General features: G+C 49.4%; 1 protein-coding gene across 1 annotated transcript in view; it reads right to left on the bottom strand.

Moving 5' to 3' along the window:
- The window catches only part of CLMP (CXADR like cell adhesion molecule), a 104,203-nt gene extending 98,349 nt beyond the window's left edge, over window positions 1-5,854 (bottom strand). Inside the window, exons 1-2 of the mRNA XM_037038285.1 lie at window positions 5,683-5,854; window positions 4,784-5,095 (exon numbers count right to left, since the gene is read on the bottom strand). Of these exons, the coding sequence (XP_036894180.1) occupies window positions 4,784-4,811 (28 nt within the window). The 5' untranslated portion in view covers window positions 4,812-5,095; window positions 5,683-5,854. The remainder of the gene's footprint in view (window positions 1-4,783; window positions 5,096-5,682) is intronic.
- Window positions 5,855-19,053: the final 13,199 nt, after the last annotated feature.

Below are 19,053 nucleotides of genomic sequence, written 5' to 3'. Positions count from 1 at the left end.
TTGGGATTTTGGGTGCACTCTCTTTCTCCTAAATACACAAGACATTACAGAAGTTTCCAAGATTTCCGTTACGATGGCCAAATTGAAATGTTACGACATCTGCCCTATTTTTCAGGCAATTTCTCAACATAAAAGCCAATGCCAATTCTTCAGCATTTAGCTCATTTAACTGAAGCTTCTGAAGAGCAACTGTGATCCTAGAGCTTCCCTGTGGGAGCTGGAAAGCAGGGAGCAGCATTTTCTGTTTCCAGTCACACATTTTCTGTTTCCAGTGTCCAATCACACAAAGAATGGGTGTGAGTGGACAGAGCCTGGAACTGGGGTTCTCGTCTTGGCCCTCTGCGTAAGCTCACTGCACAACTTCAGCCAAATCTCTCTGAACAATCGATTTAGATCGTCTCTTAGCTTTCCCCCATCTCTGCCCCTCTTTGACTTTGCCTTTTAAAAATGTCATTATTAGGTACATTCTTGAAATACATGCATATGTACACCGCCCGGCTGAGCACGAGATAAAAACGGGATGAGACACAACATGTGCCTACTGGGAATCCATCGTTCTTACACCCATCATGGCCAACCTGGGAAGACGAGGCAAGGACACAGGTCCCTCCTGACACCTGTCGCCAGATTGCAGACCGACGGGCCATGCACTCGAACCTTCCTTAAATGCAGTTTCTGGGAAACAAAGCTCCTTTCCCATCCAGGCACAAGTTTCCATGAAAAAGTCTATTGTTAACCTGGCACTAACATACTTGCTATAACAAACTAAGTTTGTATAAGAGTATGCTGTCTGGTCTCTGTCCATTCTATATGTGGGCATTCTATGTAACATTCTATGTGTAATTAAAAAAATAGCACTGATCCTGCTTTTGCACGAATGGACAAGGAAGCACAGAAACAAGCTGCGTGAAAGCCATGCTCCTCAGAACTGTGCCATCTCACTGACAGCACTGAGCCTCCAGATCTTTCACCCGTCTTGACTTTCAATGTTCCAAATGCTTCAAATACCCAATTATCTTAACAAAGAGTTCACCAGCCTTTAGCCCAGGTGGACGGGACACTCACTGCCCACGTGGAGCTTGCACTCTCAGGGGTATCAGATAAGCATTCAGGTCATTATCCCACACACGGGGCACAATAGAGAGGCTACTGGATTCAAAGGATGGAAAGAAAACATACACTGTTGGTGAACTCATACACTGTTGGTCAACTCACCTCCTCCGTGCTACTGTTGGCCAGGAGCGCGGAGGAGGTGGTGTCTGAGGTGAGACTTGGAAGGTCAACAAGGTTGTGATGTGCAGGGGTGGAGAGGAAGGGCATCTTTGGTGGTGGGTGATCATAAGCAGAAGCATAGAACCAAAAGAAGCAGGGGACATGTCTCGGGCACGAGATGAAGTCCAAGTTCTCTGGACAGTTGTCTGGGAGTAGGGAGGAGAGGAGAGGAATGACGTCCTATGAAATCTCTGATATGAGAATGAAGTGTTTGTGCTCAGTATTACAGGCAGTAGAAATGATAGGCTTACAGAAGAGGGGAGTAAGATCACAGAATTACAGAAGTTTGGAACTCGAGATTCTACACCCTCATTCTACAGACAGGGGAGTCAGGTTCCGGGTCCCGATTCTCGGCACTGCAGCAGCTGTGCTACAGGGTGACCCTGGTAGCTGTGTGCGAGGTGGGGGTGGGGTAGGGTGGAGGAGACAGAGTTCAGGCAGGACAGCAGTGTGGCAGCTGTTACAGAGTCCAGGAGAGAAGTTCGGGCGGAAGAATGAGGACCTGAGCTTCAGGGGCAGAGTTGAGGGGCGGTAGTCAGAGGAAGGGCTGGGGTTTAGAGAGCCCATGAAGTCCCACTTCCCTCTTCTCCATAGGGCTGAGGGTAGTAATTTTTCATTCACATCAGAAAGGCAGGAGTCTGATTTGATTCACTGGCAGGTCGGGAAAACAAGGAGTGAACAGGTCCATCCTCCTTCTGACTATGAACTCTTAGCCCTCCCGAATCCCTTCCAATACTGTGCAATCTCAAGAAAAAAAGAGGCCAAAACCCACACCAGCGATGACCAGAAGCAGTCCTGGAACTAACTATTCCTTCAATGGACCAGCAGATGATTTTAGGATTCAGGCAACTCCGTGGCTTTTCTTCCCGGCTTTGCTAAACAGTGCCCAGGCATACCATGGCCCAGAGTCACTTCACAAATAAGGACCTTTCAGCCCATTGGGGCGCTCCCCTGAGGGCTCCGACTCACACAGGATGTCAGTGCAGAAGCACTCCTTTGGGGTAGTTCCCTGCCAATGCCCATCTCTGATTCACCAACCTCCCCTCTGGTCTCCTGTCTTGTCCCTCACCCTGCCCTTCAGCTCATCCTCTCTGTGACTTCTTACTTGAACTGGCTCATGGACTTAGAGCTGGGATGTCATGAATCTCTTTGACAAAGGCATAGCTGTGGCAAAGCTGAACAGTAGGTGTGAATGCGGAGCTTTCGGTTGTGCCGAATTCTAAGTCAGCAGCCCACCTTTCCTCTTGTACATGGCCTTTCGTTTGTAACAATTAATAAAGAACTCAAAACTAAGTAAGAAATCACAAGGGGTGTCTTCGTCATAAAGACGAGGTATCAAACCAACAGATTATTTTCTCACCAGCGCAATGATTACACATAGCAGCAACCCAGTAAGGATGGGCAGTGAATCAGTGACACCTTTTGGTCCATGCCTCGGCAAGTTCCTTTCTCATGGACTAAGAACCATCATCAAGTCCAGTTGATTCCAACTAACCTGGTGGGACAAAGTCACCTTTCACTTTCCACTATAAACAATGCCGAAGGTGTTTGCTGTCCCCTCCCCAAAACCCCCTGTGCAGAACAGGGGCACAAGACATCTCCGGCTCCATGCAGAGGACCAAACTGGACCTCACAACAGAGGACACCTTTAGGAGTCCTTCTGCAGTGACGGGAGTTGGTAGAGTGTGGTGGTTTTGTGAGCAACCTCTGGAGGCAGATAACCTGCATTCAGATCCCATCTCTGCTAAGGACGAGCTGATGGTCTGGAGCAGGTTACCTGACCTTTTTCTACCTTGCTTTCTTCATCCGCAAAATGGGAATAATGAAGTGGGTAGCCAATAGGGTTGGCACACAGAAAAAGTGAATAAACAAGATATAAAGTGCTCAGCATGATAAGCACTTAAGAAATTCCAGATGTTTTTAACAAGGCAGCTCTGATGTTTGAGTCCACTGCACATCTGGTGACTGGATGCTGAGGAGCGGAGGCCAGTAAAGGTGACAAAGGTGCTCTGGAGACATGCCAGTTGTGCACAGGAGCAGTATTGCAGTACTTGGCAGTATCAAAAGGCTCAGAAAACAGTGACCCCTCACCTGCCTCCTTGAGCAACAGTTCTGGCTAGTCTACCCCTGCAGCCCGCTCACCTGGGCGATCACAGGCATGAGGTTGACCTAGACTGATGTGCATATGGCCTGGTTGGTCTGCGAGGTTTCCGAAAAAAAGGAAACAGAAAGAGAGAGACAGGGAGCTCTCTAGACAGCTATTTCAGGGTGACTTTTTAGTGCCTTTTTACCTTTTCGGGGGGCAGGGGGTTTCTAGACATCAGGCCCTGCCAACCTCCTTTCATGTTGGGTTGCTTAGCTTGTCAGAACTCAGAGGAACTTAGGCACCACCTGCCGGTCTTGTTTTGGAGCTAAGGAAACTGAAGCGCTGGGTAGTAAATAAATTGCCCAAGGTCACCCAGTCAGTCAGTTCAAAACCAGGGCAAGTTCTCTGGTGTCCAGGTGTCCAGGGTAGGGCTCACTCTACCCCAACAGGCAGGCTTTTTGGTTTTCTGAACTCCGCTGACTTTTGGTCCTGTCTCCAGGTGACACCGGAGTTTGCTCGTGCAGATTGTGGCTTTTCTTCAGTTCTCCTGCCTGCGGTCCCTGCCCACGTTCCCTCTCCAGGGCATCCCGATACTCATACCTCCCTCTTGTCTGCCCCTGGTGCACACTCCTTGCTGTGTTCTGTCCTGATGGCTCCAGCAAACCTGCCTGCTTCCACCTGGAGGAATCTGTGCCCTAGGGCCTCTTAGGCTTCCGGAATCCTGCCTGGGTGGCACCCAGAAGGGACACACAGGAGGGTCGAGTTCTTTTTGCCCCGGAACCTGTTTCTCTCTGCTCTTCTCTTCCACTCCATTTTTTCTGTCTTCCTCCCACTCTCTTTACTCACTCTCCCTCCGTCTTACTCTTCTGCTTCATATTCCCTTTCTCGTCCCTCTCTCCCTTCCAGTCCTTGTCCCTTCCCTCTTCTTCCCTCCCTGGGCCATTTTCGAGTTTGCACCTTCCTGGTTCTCCGGGTGCTCTGCCCCTTTCCTCTCCCCATCTCTTCCCCCTTCCCTTCCGCTGACCCTTCAACACATCTGTTTCCAATCTGGGCCCTGGAGGCGCCTGTTTGAAACAAAAACCTATCCCCGCCCCCCAACCCCGCAGGAACCTGGCACAAAAATTCCTGAAGAAGCCTTTCCTTCCCCGATCCTCTAGTTTACCCGCAGACTCCTAAAACTGAACCTCAGTCCCCCAGAAGACCCTCCCCACCAAACGGGTCACAGCCCAGCTGGACCAGAAACCACCTCCAGCCCCGAGTGTGCTCCGTGGCCAGATGTGCTCCTCCGCAGCCGGGAGGCCGGGACTGAGGGGCCGGCTCACTCCAGGGGCTGCGGGCACCACCATCCGGAGCCAGCGTTCGTCCTCGGACGCAGGCTGTGTTTGCCCCGGTCCCCTGGTCCCCTGCCCGTCCCGAGGCACTCACCTAGCCAGAGGAGCAGGAGAAGGGTCATTCCGACGCCCGGCGCGGGTATCTCCGCGTTCAGCCTCTGCTTGGCTCCGGGGCGGCGGGGCGCAGCCGACGGACCTCGGGCGAGCTGGGTGCGGCGCCTCCGGAGGCTTGCGGGATGACTGCGGCCATGTGCCGCCGCGGGAGCGGCCCCGCGCCACGCGCTCCCGCTCGCAGACGGGCTTTCTGCGCGCGCTCCACCAGCTGGCGCCCAGACGGGAGCAGAGACCGGGGTTGGGGAGGAAAAAGCGAGGCGGAAAGACGCTACCGCTCGTGGAGCACTTTTCCCTGTTTAGAAAGAAAAAGCAGTGGAGAAAGAAGGGAAAAAAATAGAGTGAGCTCGAACCACTCGGTTGCCTCCTCCCTGCAGCCCCTCCCTCGCGGCTCGCCTCCGCCTTCCCAGCTCTGGGGTGCGCCGCGGGGAAGGGGCCGGGCAGGGCTGCACCTCGAGGCCGGAGGGGACCGGGGCGAGCGGAAGCAGCGTGGCTGCAGGTCGTGCGGTGTAGGGTTGAGTCTGTGTAGGGCAACCGAGGGATGAGGCCTTGTCCGTGTGCCCTGTCTCTGCTCTCACGTTGACCTCTCCACATCTCTCTTGCATCTTTTCCTCTCGCATATGCACTCTGCTTCCATTTCTTTTTTCCCCCTCTCTCTCCCCCTTTCTCTCCCTCTTTTCTTCACCCCTCTCCTGTATTTACATTCTTCTTGCCTCTCCCTTCTCACCTCCTGCCTCCCTTTTTCCTTTCTCCTTTCCTCCTCTCCCTGGCCCCCCGGTCTGTTTTCGTCTGCTTGAAACTGCAGGCCATACACACCACTGCGCGTGGAAGTGGCGACGGAGACAGTGAGGCAGCAGCGTGGTTCCTGCCCTCCTGACTCACCGCCTGTGCGGACACCGCGGACACCGCGGACACCTCCACCTGGCTCTCCCTCGGACTTTCGCCCTGCCTCTTCTCTGGTCTGTGGCCAGAGTTTACTGTGGTCCACCCCAGATGCAGCAGAGCCGAGCTGACCACCACTGGGGGTGCGGGCAAGAGCACAGTGGACGGGGTCTATTATAGGAAGCACTGGAGCAAGCCGCACTGCAATGGTCCCTGGCCAAAACGTGTACCAGCCCTTTCAGAGAGAAAAGAAGGCAGAGGGCACGGCCTTCTGTCCAGGCCTGAGAGGCCGTGCTCCTGGCTCCAGGGTCCAGGCCCAGGAGGGGAAGGGGGCGCCCGGTCGCTTGGGGGTCTATCTTTGAGGACCCTGTAGCACCTAGCCCGCAGTGTTCAGTCCTCAACTGCCCACGGCTCCTGCTCGCACCTTGCACCGTGTCCTGGGGCTCTGGCCCACACTCTCTGGCCCCGGCCTCTGGGTGCCCCTGGAGCGAGGGCTTCTCCTTTGGCCGCACTGGGGCCTGAGGAGCCGCTCGCTCACCCTCCTCCTCGCCAGTGACTGTACTGGGAGCGGGCCGGAGCTCTGAGAAGCGGGGTGGTTGGATGAGATGAACCCCCCAGGCCAGGCAGGCTATTGGATGACGCAATTGCCCCGTTTTTTTCCCAATCCTCTCTCCAGGGCCTTAGATCTCTGAGACTGCAGAGTCAGCTCTAATTAGCTAGTCCTTGTTGGAATGAAAACCAACCCATTTCACAGCCGAAGAAAGCGGCAGCCTGGAGGGGTTAGGGGCACCTATGAAATCACCTCAAAGGGGCGGGAAAGCAGGGCTGTTGGGATCCGGCAGGGTCGCTGCTTCTGCACCGTTGCCGTGTGTTAGCGTCTGCTCTGCACCCCATGCTTTGTGTGTGTGACGGACAGGAAGCGCATAGAACTCGGGTATTGACATTCTTTAAGCGTTTGAAACTTGAATATCATGGCACCGACATGAACCAGGAATTATATTAACTATTTAATATTTATCTTCTTATTTAATTCCTATGACGATGCTAAGGGATGAGCATTTTTAAATCCACTTCAGGAGGAGGAAACTGTAACCGAGAGAGGTTAAATGTTTTGCCCTAGATCCTAGGATATAAACCCCTCTATTACAATGTCAATGTTCTAAAATATTGTTTTATATTATAAAATATTTAGAAGTTCTCTTCAGCTCTTCCCATTTTACACTTCTTGTCTAATAGGAGAAAAAATAGTCATAAGTATATTTTGTACATGAATGTGTTAAAAATGTTAATTCTTCCTAAAGGCTGAAGAAGGTGGGAAGGCAGTTTTCTGTGATTTCTGCTTTAAAATTTTATTTAATATTCTAATATACTTTTGGACTTACAGGTTTGCAGAAAAGTGACATAAAGTGTATTCCAATATACTTTCAGATTTACAGAAAAGTAGAGGAAATCCTTAGATGCCCTTCACCAGAGTCCTCCTTTCATTTCTCTCTAAAGGAAATGTTTTTACACAAGTTTTAAGCCCCATCCCTAGTGCCCCACTGCTGGTGGCCTTTCTCATGGATCTGGTCACAGCACGTCTTGCTCAAGGGTGCGGTGCTCACGACAGACGCGTGTGGGTGTAGCAGGGGTGTATTTAAACACACAGTGCCCAAGCGAAAGCTAACAACATGCCGTCAGCTCCAAGTCATCAGTCACCAGCACAGGAAACGGTTTCCCTGGGCCGAGGTTAATTTTCCCAGGTGCAAAGCCCTCTCGCAGGTAGACATTTGCCATGTATTCCTTGGGGAGAGTCCTTGGCCCCTAGACATGACTGTCCCTAAACTCAAAGCCTCTCTTCTGTTGTGCATTTGTGGGTCAGAAGAGTGGGGAGCCCTGGAGATGTCACTGTGACTCAGCAGCCCACTGCCTACCTAGACCGTGTCCCACAGTGACTGGGCTGGGTGCCAGGGGGACCCAAGAGGCATGCGGCGGCCCTTACCGTAAATGGGCATCTTGGTCCCGTGGGAGAGAAAACAGCAACATATGAAAACTTTCAACGAAAATACTCGAAAGTTCTGTGGTTAAGCAGCAGAATAATTTACCCTGACAATAACAAACACGGGTATTCCAAGAAAGGGCGGAGCCCCACAGGCTGGGGTGGCTGTGGAGAGCCCCTGGAAGAGCACTTTTTGAGCCAGGCTCAAAGAGGAATGACTTCCATTCGCTGGAAGGAGCTGAGGAGGACCACTGTGGGCCGCCCCTGGACACATGCACGGAGTGGGGCATATTCGGGCGGCACTGAGTGAAATGAAATATGGAAAATGAAAAATTCACGCTGTAGCAAAATGCCCTGGAATAGTTAGCCCAAAGTGAGCTCGTGAAGAGTCCTGAATGTGAGGCGAAAGACTCTGGAACTTTCCTAAACTCACTGAAAAAAATCAGCAAAATAGACCTCGATGAGGACCATAATTTTAGAAATGTAAATTGGCAGCTCTTGCCCGGAGGTGCTCCAGGAGTTAGCCGAGGTTGGAGAACTCTAGTCCCCCTTCTCTATCATCAGGCTCCTACCCCGGGCTTTAACGCGGACAGCGGGCATTTCCTCAGCATTTTGTAAAGAGGTACGGATGTGCAGCTTCCAGACAAGTTCCTTCTTTCCCACTCTCTATGGAGAGCCAGGGACTGCCTCCCTAAACCTCTTCTCTAGAGACTTCTAGAGCCACCTCAGGGTGTGCATAAAAGATTGGGAGAATATGAAGCCGAGGAACTGGTTAGAACCTGTTGCATTACGTAGGGAGATGAGATGAGGGTGGTGATACTGAGAAAAAAGATTCGACAGGTTACATATCTGGTGGCCATTGGGGAGGAAGTAGAAGACAAAAGAGGCACCAAAGATAACTCTACATGACCTACTGTGCCTGATGTGTGCTAAGGTTCATAGCAGCTGTGTAGTGACCTCCTAATATAGAACGGGGATTATGAATGTTGTCAGTGAGCCTCACAATACCACACTACAAGGAGGAAACTGAGGTTCGGAGAGATCAACCAATTGCTTACCACTCCCGGGTTAGTAAATGATTGAGGCCAGATTTAAAGTCAGAAGATCGAAAGCCCCTCCGCCTCACTCTCTGTTGATGGTATTGCTGACCAACTGGGGAGTCAAGTGAGTCAACTTGTCAGGAAGGGAAATGTAAGTTTAATTTGAGACATAGTAACTTTGAGGGGAGGACAAACCATTATCCATTTATCCATCCATCTTTGAATTTTTTTAAATTGATAATTTATTGAATCTTTTTTAAGCACCCGGAATATGCCCAGTCCTGGGAAGTCAATGGTGAGCAAAGCGAAAGTCATCCTTGCCATCCAGGTGCTTATGGTGAATAAAGGATGAAGAACAACAAACACTCACAATGTGGATTGAGAACTGCTGTGAAAGGCAGCATGCAGAGTGGGCGTGGGCTACTGCTCCTGAGGGAAGAGCTGTCGGGGAAGCCCTGTGAACTGAGCAGGAGGGGAGCACGGCAAGGAACGGGGAGACCTTGCTGTCGTCTCATCTCAGAGGGTCCTGGATCCAAGGACCACGTCCTTGAGTCCCTTAGAGCTCCAGTGTCCAGCTACGCCCAAGCAGGTGTCTCAGGCTCAGGAGGCCGCGGAGAAGGCGGCTGTGGGAGGTGGAAGAGCTCTGGGCAGGGAAGGCAGACAGTTCGGGTTCTTAGGGGCTTTGAGGAGGTCACTTCAGTGCACCTCCCTTCCTCTTTTCCTAACACTGTTGTTATGAGGAAGAATGAGAGTAATGGACATACCTACCGCAGTGCTTAACACTGAGGAGGCTCAATAAACGCTTGTTCCAACTAAAACCTCAGTTCATAGGATTCCATTCCCTGCAGAATAAAAGAGCCAACTCTGTCTCATTCCCTTTTCCTATTAAAACAAGGTTTTACATGGTCCTTCCTGTCCTACAATGATACTTACTGACTTGGCCATCAGTGGGCCTGTCTTTTCACCTCTGCACAGTAGGAGGCCCCTGCCAGCGTTCAGGGTCTTGACCGGACAGCGCTGATGGAGGCTGCGTCTAGGGAGCCCTGTGTGCTGATGGCGGCTGAGGGTTAAGGAGTTAACCACCAAGGTGGGGAAAGCAGCTGTTCTCTTCTCAGAGGGCCTGGGAGCGGGGAGAGGTAAGGATGGCTGGGCCCCGTTCTGTCCCACACCATGAGAGGACAGCCCCAGCTTTATCTGTGTGACCAGGCAGGGATTTTTGGGGACAAGTGTTTCCTGCAGGATGTTTGTTAGAGAGGAAACAACCTCCATCTACCTGCAAGGCCCCAAGATCCACAGGCCTGTCCTTCAACCCCAGTGGAGGTTTTAGGGTACCAGGGGGAGAGCCAAGAGCCAAGATGAGATGGTCCACACAGCGATCAAGCCTAAGGATTTACAGCCAGGGTCTCTCTCGCTCGCTCTGCTGTCACCTCTCCCCTGAGGTCAGCTACTCTGGGCTTTCCCAGTCCTCCCCACACCACACTTTCAATTCCTGCTACAGTGACCCTGTCAGAGTTCAGGCTTTGGAGAAAGACCAGCTGATTTTTTTTTTAATAAACAACAATTTTACTTCTCACATTTCTGGAAGGATGCTGGAAGTCCAAGACCAGGGTGCCAGCATGGTTGGATTCTTGAAGAGATCCTCCTCTGAGCTGTAGATGGCCGAGTTCTTACTGTGTCCTCATGTACTCGAAGGGCAAGACAGGCTGCTTTTGGATTTCCCTAGCCCTCCATACTGCGCCTAATTTGGGCAAGTTTCTTACCCTCTCTCAGTCTACCTCATTTCATTAATAAAATTTCTCTTGTGGCTGTTGAGGAGATTACGTGAGCCCTGGCAGGTGTGGCTCAGCTGGTTGGAACATCATCCCATTCACCCAAAATCTGCAGGTTTGATTTCCACTCAGGACATATAGCTGGGTTTGGGGTTCACTCCCCAGTCGGGGCATGTATGGGAGGCAACCGATCGATGTTTCTCTCTCTTTTTCTTCCTCTTTCTTTAAAAGCAACTTTATATTATTTATATATCATATATACATAATCTCCTCTGGTGAGGACTAAAAAAATACAAAGGGAATAGGGTCCCTATGCGTTTTTCATCCACTCAGCCCTGAAAGAGAGTCCCAGCCTGTAACCTGCCTTAGCTCCCTTGCTGCCTCCGCTGCCAAGCTGGATGGGCCCTCAAGTTCTCTTTGGTCAAACTTCCTCATTTTTAGACTGAGACCTAGCCAGGGGATGTGTTATGTCAGGGTCACGCTCAAGTTAGAGACAGAGTCAAGCTTGAGATCGGTTGCTTAGCAACCAGCCCATTTTCTTTCCAGCAGTGTGGAAAATTATCACATAGAGTGGCTTTGTCTCTTCCTGCAAGGTCTGTAATGAGAACAGAAAACTCCACGGTGTCTCCTGGCAAAAAATAGGTGTGATGGGGGCCAAGGAAGAGCTGGGATTTTTGTCTAGAAATGGATGAGGCTGTCGAAGCTATGGAATAAAACCGAGGACAGTATGTGCCAAGCCCGAGGAGGCCACTGCTGCCCTGTGAGGAGCTCAGACTTCCGTAGGCCGAGATGCTGGGAGCAGTCAGCAGCTGCTCACAGCTGCTTAGTGATACAGCTGATGCCTGTGGTGGCCAGGCTGACAACACAGGACGGGAGGAGAAACAGCCCTCACCTTCCCAACACCACACAGCCACAGGCACACGACACAAACTTAGGCCACTGTCTTGCAGCTTCTTGCATCTCTCTGGACTGTGCCACTCTGGGGGTGGGGGAGGCAGGGGACAGCTGTGGCCTGAACCATTGTCTGAGAGGTGTGGACACTAGGAGGCTGGGTATGAGTGACAGACCCCTTCCTGGAGCTGTCACTTACTGAGTTATCTTGAACATATTATTTAACCTAAGTCAGTAATTAGAGAAATAGAGGTGCTAATGCTTTGTAAGTTCTTTGTTTTTTATGAATGTAAATAAAGTGTTCTTAGGAATGTGAACTGTAGGAATCGGCATGGTCCGTCCGATTGAGGTGGTCATTCTTCTCTGTTCCCCTCATTTCCGAATTGAAGTTGAGGACACTCGACCCAGGAGTGGTTTGTGTGCAATAGACACTGTGGGGCCCCCCAACCCGGCACAAGGCTCAAGCTGGGGCCTCTTCCCTCTGACTTCCCAGGACATGTGCTGAGCAGAAAGACAACGCTGGAAGATCCTGTTCACTGGCTCACCAGTCCTATTCCCAACACACCTCCAACATAGAGGCTAAAAAATGGATGCACTTTCACAGCCTTCCTTGCCACAGGATGACCAGGTGACATGTTCTAGTCAATGAATCAAGAACAAGAAACGTGCGCTGGGGAGCTTTTGGTGGCATCTGCTTTATACCAGGGGCAAACCAGACCTGGATTTTGCCTCTAAGGAGCATCCAATTTAAACTGGGATATGCTCTTACATGACTATAAACCAAAAGTAAAACATGGCCTTTGGCCTAAGGAAAGCATAGGTGGAGTGCTGCTGACTTTATAAAGGAGGGAGCCATTTCTTCCTGTGTGGTAACCAGGGACTGCTTCACATAGGAGGTGGCATTTGAGGTGGGTAGGGCTTGAACATCCAAGGATGGGGGATTCAGGATGGTTCTCAGTCCCAGTCTCACCGGCCCTGAGCTTGCCCATTATTTTGAACCACTTTATAGGGAAGCCAACAGTTCTCACCAGGTGACATAATTATGACATCAGATATAATTACATCTTGTGTGCACAGAGCACCTTCAAAATCCTTTAAAGATACATCTCGCTCATCTCTTTGAAGTGGGCAGGGGTAGGTGAAGAACAAAAGAGGAAGCTCAGAGGCACGAAGTGACTAGCGCTGTTTGGGAGGAGAGCCTGCCGATCCTCTCAGCCATCCTATCCTCCCTGGGACTTGCCCCTTCGCCTCACCCCTGTAGACTCACGCCCTCACCTGTGTGCACACACACACCCTCTAGCTATGGAGGGAGGTGCCTTTAACCAGTGTGCACCATGTAATGAATTCTACTCAAAGTAAAGGTGTATGAACTTCCTATGAGGAGGAAGGATCTGCGCTTTAAGTTCATTATCCTGAAGAGCAAGTCGTATATTTGCTCAGGGTATTCAAGTGCTTTCCCTGGTCACCGGTGGATGCTTTTTTGAGATTCCTGATGGGACTTAGAGCTGGCCTGTCAGGTGGAAGCTAACCTGGTTTTACTAGGACCAACCTTCAACTTTCTGGGAAAAATGACATAGACAACCATGAGTTTAAAAGTCGTCCACTTACACACTTGTTAGAAAGGCTAACAACCACAGCAACAACAACAACAAAACAATTAGAAAATAAGTGTTAGTGCGGATGTGTAGAGATGAAGACCTCCCTGCACTGTTGGTGGGAGTGTAAGGTGATGCAGTTGCCGTGGAAAGGAGTGTGATGGTTCCTCGAAAAACTAAACAGAATCATTCCATGACCCAGAATTATTGCAGCACCTCTGCCCTCAGGTGCCTGCTCAGAAGGAGGGAAGGTAGGGTCAAAGAAATGCTCACACCCATGCTCACAGCAGCAGCATCTGTGGCAGCCTGAGGTGGACACAACCCAATGTCCACCAACAGCTGGATGTATAAACCAAGTGTGGTCTGTACATGCAGTGGAATGCTATTAGACCTTAAAAAGGAAGTTTGACACACACACTAAAGCAAGGATGGGCCCTGAGGACATTAAGCTGACAGAAGTCAGTCACAAAGGGACAAATGTTGCATAATTACACGTACATGAAGTACAGACCGCAGTCAGATTCACTGAAACAGAAAGTGGAATGGTGACCTCCGGCGTGCAGGGACAGGTGGCCATGGAGGGCTGGAGTTCTGCGGATGCAGGGGTTCGGTTCTGCCCAACGGAGGGTTCCGAAGGCGGGGGTGGTGGCACGGCACACAGTGTGAGCACACTCACTGCCGCCGGACTGCACACTTCAAAATGGTTTCATTGGTCAGTTTTATCTAATGTGCACTTTACCACAATAAAAAGCCATTTATCTATAACACCCTTTTCTTTTAAAAATTTGCTTCTAAACTGTCTGGATCAGGTGTGACTTAGTTTATGTTTTGGAGATCATCATAATAGAATTCAGAGCCTAAACTTGGAATCGGAACTCCCAGATTCAAATCTCAATTCCACTGCTTGTTAGGTACTTGAGCTTGTTCTTACTGACCCGTACTCTGCTTGTCTTTGGTTGGATATAATAATACCACCTTGGACTACTTCTCTGGGCATATCTGAAAATACAGAGGGATAATTTATGTGAATATGATTAGTAAACCACAGAACACTAAACATGTATAAAAGAATTTTGAGAAAATGATGAGGTTCTCTCTGCTGGGACCTATTGAAATATTTTCCAACTTTCTTGCCAAGAAGTTCCTTCCATCACACCTAAATTCCTTCTACTGCAGCTTCAGCCGGCTCGGAAATAGCCTGGTCCATTGGGACATTGCCACATCCCCCGTTTAGAGATAGTTCTGTCTGGCAAGTGTCAGAAGGGACAGTAAGAACCATAAGCGGAACCATTTGGAACTACTAACTTTTGGGGCCAAGGACAGAATTTGTCTCCAGGTCCAGCTCGGTTTGCAAATTCCGGGCTGTCATAGCAACTCCGAAAGCAAAGGAGGACTGTTTAGCATCATCTTTGACTGCAGCCTGGGCTGGGAATCCACTCAGGTTGCCCCAATAAGCAAAGTTCATTGGTAATCACTCTGTTCCCCTCCCTTTGGGCCCCACGGCTTCCTGCCTGGTGCCACTCAGCTCACCACGTGCTGCTCCGCCCTGTGGCTCTACCGCACCCAAAGCGGGGAGGGAATTTCTGTTACTCAGGGAGTTACCTCCTGCCCCCGGTGTGAAGATGTATAAAGATGGCTTCTGTGGGGGGTCGGGGGTGATGACACTTCCATGGGACTTCAAGATCCCCCACTGAGTTCACGGTTGAGCTCTGCCGGCCTATTCAGATACTTGCAACGGGGCGGTTGGTCTCTAGGGCTGGTGTTGAAGATCTAATGAGGAAGATCAAAAAAATGTAATCGCCTTTACAATATAAAAAAAAACCCATGAAAAAATTAGTAAGTCCTCACTAAATCTACGAAGATGATACTTTCTTCAATTGTTACACTTATTATCACAAGTCTTTTTAACCTATTTGAAAACAATTCACAAGCTGGTTTTTCACTGGCAGAATTCTATGAGTAGTAACATTTTATTAAGGGAGCACACAAAACCTGTGGGTGGATATAAGCCCAATAGGGTAGAGTTGGGCCAAATCACTGAAAAAAAAAAGATGCCTTGGCTTTATTCAGTAGGTAAAGGAAGTTATTAAAGGTTTTCTGTTTGTTTTGTTTTTACATTTTTAAAACTATGTTTATAGATTTTAAAGGGAGGAAGACAGAGAGAGAGAAACAGCAATGTGAAGAGAAACAGCAGTTGGTTGCCTCCCACATATGCCCGACCGGGAATCAAACCCACAAGCTATGCATGTGACCTGGCTGGGAATCGAACCCCCCGGTTTTTGGTGTATGGGGCAAATGCTCCAACCAGCTGAGCCACACCAGCCAGGGCTGCTAAGGGTTTTTTCAGGAGAACAATGCAGTCTTGATGAAGATTATTGGTGGGATTTACTTGTGAGCAACTCAAAGGAAGGGGGTGAGATTCAAAGTGGTGGAAGGCGTGGGGAGTGTGTTGGGACCAACTAGAGAAGAGACGTTTAAGCCACTCAGTGTTCAAGTGAACGGTAAAGAGGGCTGGGCTGGGCCAGAGGCCATGTGCTGGAAAGAAGAGATGAGTGTAAATCATGGAATAGAGTAATGGGATAGGTGATCAACCTTTTGGTATTTCTGGGCCATATAGGGAGAAAAAGATTTGTCTTGGGATACACATCGACTACACAAACACTAACAACAACTGATGAGCAAAAAAAGGTTTTAAGTAAGTGTCCAGTTTTGTGTTTGGCCATATTCATAGCCATACTGGGCCGCAGGCAGCCTGTGGGCTGCGGGTTTGACACCCCTGAAAGCGTGGAGGATGGAGAGGGATGGAGATAAGTTAATCATAATGTCAATTTCTACACAAGATAACAAGAATCATGGTTCTAAGATGAGCAAGAAACATAAAAGCCAAGAGGCAGCTGAAGGAGTGAGGAGAACCCAGTGAATTCATTTATGTTGAGTTTGAGGAACCTAAAGAACACCCTGATGGGTGTGGTCTCTGGGTTTGTAGCTTGAATTTGAATTATTAGTTCAGTTACATCAGGGGAGGACAGCCAGGCAGAACCAGAGCTGCCCACTGGGACACGTTGCTGAAGACCATGAGGACCCATGAGCAGAGAGGGTGGTCAAAGGGATGCTGGGATCTCCAGGTACCGCCCCTGCGGACAGTAAGGCAGTAGGAGGCTCCAGGTGGAAGCGCAGTTTGACCCAAACTTTTAGAGCTGGAACGCTCTTCTAGGACAGAGGGGCAGCACCAGCCACTGGACGCCAAGTGTTGGCCTGGTGCAGCGACTCCCACACCTGGCCTGGCAATGGGGCCCCAGAGCAGCTTTCAAAAGGACTTCTTCCTACCTCCCCCACCCCCAGGGCTGGTTTAGTACTTGTGGGGCGGGGCCTGGAAATCTGTGTGTTCAAGTTTTACGTCAGATCCTGGTTCTTAAGTGTGAGTCTAAAGGGGAGTAGTGCCCTTCTCTCTGCTCAGACTGGCCTTGCTTCCTGACTGCAGGAAGACAGGAGACACCCTTTTCATCCCATCTGCTCCTCCTCCTGAGCCCAGTGAGCTGGCGGAGAGCCTTCAGGGGCCCTCTGCAGAGAAGTGATGGCGAAGCTCTGGCTGTGACCAGGGATGGAGGACAGAGCAGGCAGGCAGGTAGTAAGGAGCAGAACTGGGCGGGAGCACTTTGCATCCCACGGTATGCCGATTCTCTCCAATAGCTTCCTTTGTAAAAGACCATGTAAACTCCACGAAAGCAGGCATTTCTTAAAAATCTCTTGTTGAAAATTTCCAACCTAAAACAAAGGTAGAGAGAATAGTGTAACAAAGCCCATGTTCTCAACACCCACTTCAACAGTTAGCCACACCAGGTGCGTCTAGTCTCACTGGCACCCTCCTCAACCCCCATTGCACTGAAGCAACCAGAAAAGATATTTTACCTGCTTTATGATATCCTATTTTGCAATACAACAGCCCTTTTGCTAGTAATAAAGGCAATTTCTGAGAACAAAAGAAGGGACCTAGAAAGTATGACCAGCTTTCCCCTGACTCCTCTTTCACGCACGAAGAGGTGGTCACAAAGTTTGCCTCTGCAATTGTCACCAAGTACCTGAGCGACACATGCACACTTCAGCAAAGGGAAGTGAGTCACACGGAGCTCTTCCCTGGATCAGTTAGAAGCCCAGGGCTGTGATCCGAGTTTACTAGAGGACTGTCCGCACTGGGCAGCCTGGTCCCAATCATAAACAAATGATAATTCTGCCCCAGGGGTAAGGCCCTGGAGAGCAGAAATATGTGCCCGGTTCAAGGGACCCAGAGCAGTAGGTAGAAGCCAGCCATGGAGCTGGGTGGTCTCCCAGTCGCGGGTGTCAGAGGCTGCTCTTCCCTCTCACGGAACTTTCTTTGTTCTGAGTCTGCAGTGCAACCTTCCCCGCCATGCCCCCTCCCATTGCTCTACTTCCGTACCCAATCATGGTGCAGAAAAACTAAAAGGAGCAAAAACATTAGAAATTCTGGAAAAATTCAAGTAATTATAAATCTCCGTAAACCACTTAGCTCTCTGGGAGTCAAGAAGGGGTCTGTCTGGCTGGAGGCTCACAGGTGAGGGCAGGATGTACCAAGGGAAAGAGCCACAGAGAAGGCTGGACAAAAATGTGGGATTTCCACACAGGGCATGTCCTCTTCTGGGCCCCATCCAAAAAGTTCTGGTTCCTGAAGTGCCACGAGGACCACGGTCAAGTGTGGACTCTTCTGTGCAGCAGCCTTTATCACCAATGCACCATTAGTATGGTGCTACTGTTGCAGTGCTTTGCAGACTGGGGCACTTAAGCCTCTTGTGTTAAGAGAAAATATGAAACATCCTAATGGAATTAAATTTTAGCAAAGTTTTTTTAGGGGAGATGATTATTTTTAACATTAAAATAATCTTGGTGCCCTGACCAGTGTAGCTCACTGGGTTGAGTGTCATCCCGTAAACCAAAAGGTCACTGTTTTGATTCCTGGTCAGGGCATATGCCTGGTTGCTGGGCAGGTTCCGGTTGTGGGTGTACAAGAGGCAACCAATCAATGTTCCTCTCCCTCTCTTTCTCCCTCCCTTCTCATCTCTCTAAAAACAAATAAATAAACTCTTTTAAAAACACAATAAAACAATCTTGGGTATATGATGGAATAGAATGTAAAATTTTCATGTATTTGTGACGATGAACACAGAAAGTTAAAGAAGTATCCCAAATTGTAGTGGCCTGTTTGGAGAGTTATTTTCTTTCTTCCGCCTTCAGAGATGCCCGGGGTGGGGGGATTGGACAGGCACTGCCCTGATGTGCCAGGGGATGTGCGAGTTGTGAAGATTTTGCAGTGTTTGCCCATCTGACTTGTCAGCTCTGGTCTCCTGTCAGCCTCTGAGGCTGACAGGTCTACGGTCCCCCGAGACGGGCTCGCCCTTCCTTTCAGCAAGCTCTTATCTGAGCTGTCATTTTGGTTTGGGACAACCTCCCACCTCCTGACAACCACATCACACTCCTTCCTCTCCTTATAATGCAATTCAGGGTCACTTTTTCCAGAAGCTTTTCCTGAGTTAAGAGAACTGACTCTCAAAAGAGAGTCTGAAAGTAGCGGGCTGGGATGCCAGAACTCCATTCTGATGCTACATACCTGTAAAACTTTATACCAGACTCGGCACACAGCACTGCCAAACACATACCATGTTTAGTATCCATCACAATCCTAGGAATATATAGGGCTAGGTTTGGTGTTTTCATCAATAATTTGAAGATTTGTTACATACTGAAAAGACAATATTTTGAATATATTGGGTTAAATAAATTATATTAATTTTACCTTTTTTGCTTTGTTCAATGTGACAACTAGAGATTTCTTATTGAGATATGATTGACATTAGTTTCAGGTATTCAAATTTCAGGTATTCAGGTATTACGTATATGGTAATTCAATATATGTATCTACTGCGAAACAGCCACCTCACAAGTCTACTTAACCCCCACCACCGCACACAGTTACAAATTTGTGTATGTGTGAGGAGAACTTTTTTAAAAAAATATTTTATTTATTTATCTTTAGAGAGGAAGGGAAGGAGAGAAGGAGAGAAATATCAATGTATGGTTGCCTCTCG

This window comes from Sturnira hondurensis, unplaced genomic scaffold (assembly GCF_014824575.4).
Source record: "Sturnira hondurensis isolate 20B ecotype Veracruz unplaced genomic scaffold, ASM1482457v3 Scaffold0024152, whole genome shotgun sequence".
In the NCBI taxonomy this organism is placed as follows: domain Eukaryota; kingdom Metazoa; phylum Chordata; class Mammalia; order Chiroptera; family Phyllostomidae; genus Sturnira; species Sturnira hondurensis.
The sequence above is the reverse complement of the archived record's forward strand: the minus strand, read 5'-3'. Positions and strand labels throughout refer to the sequence as shown.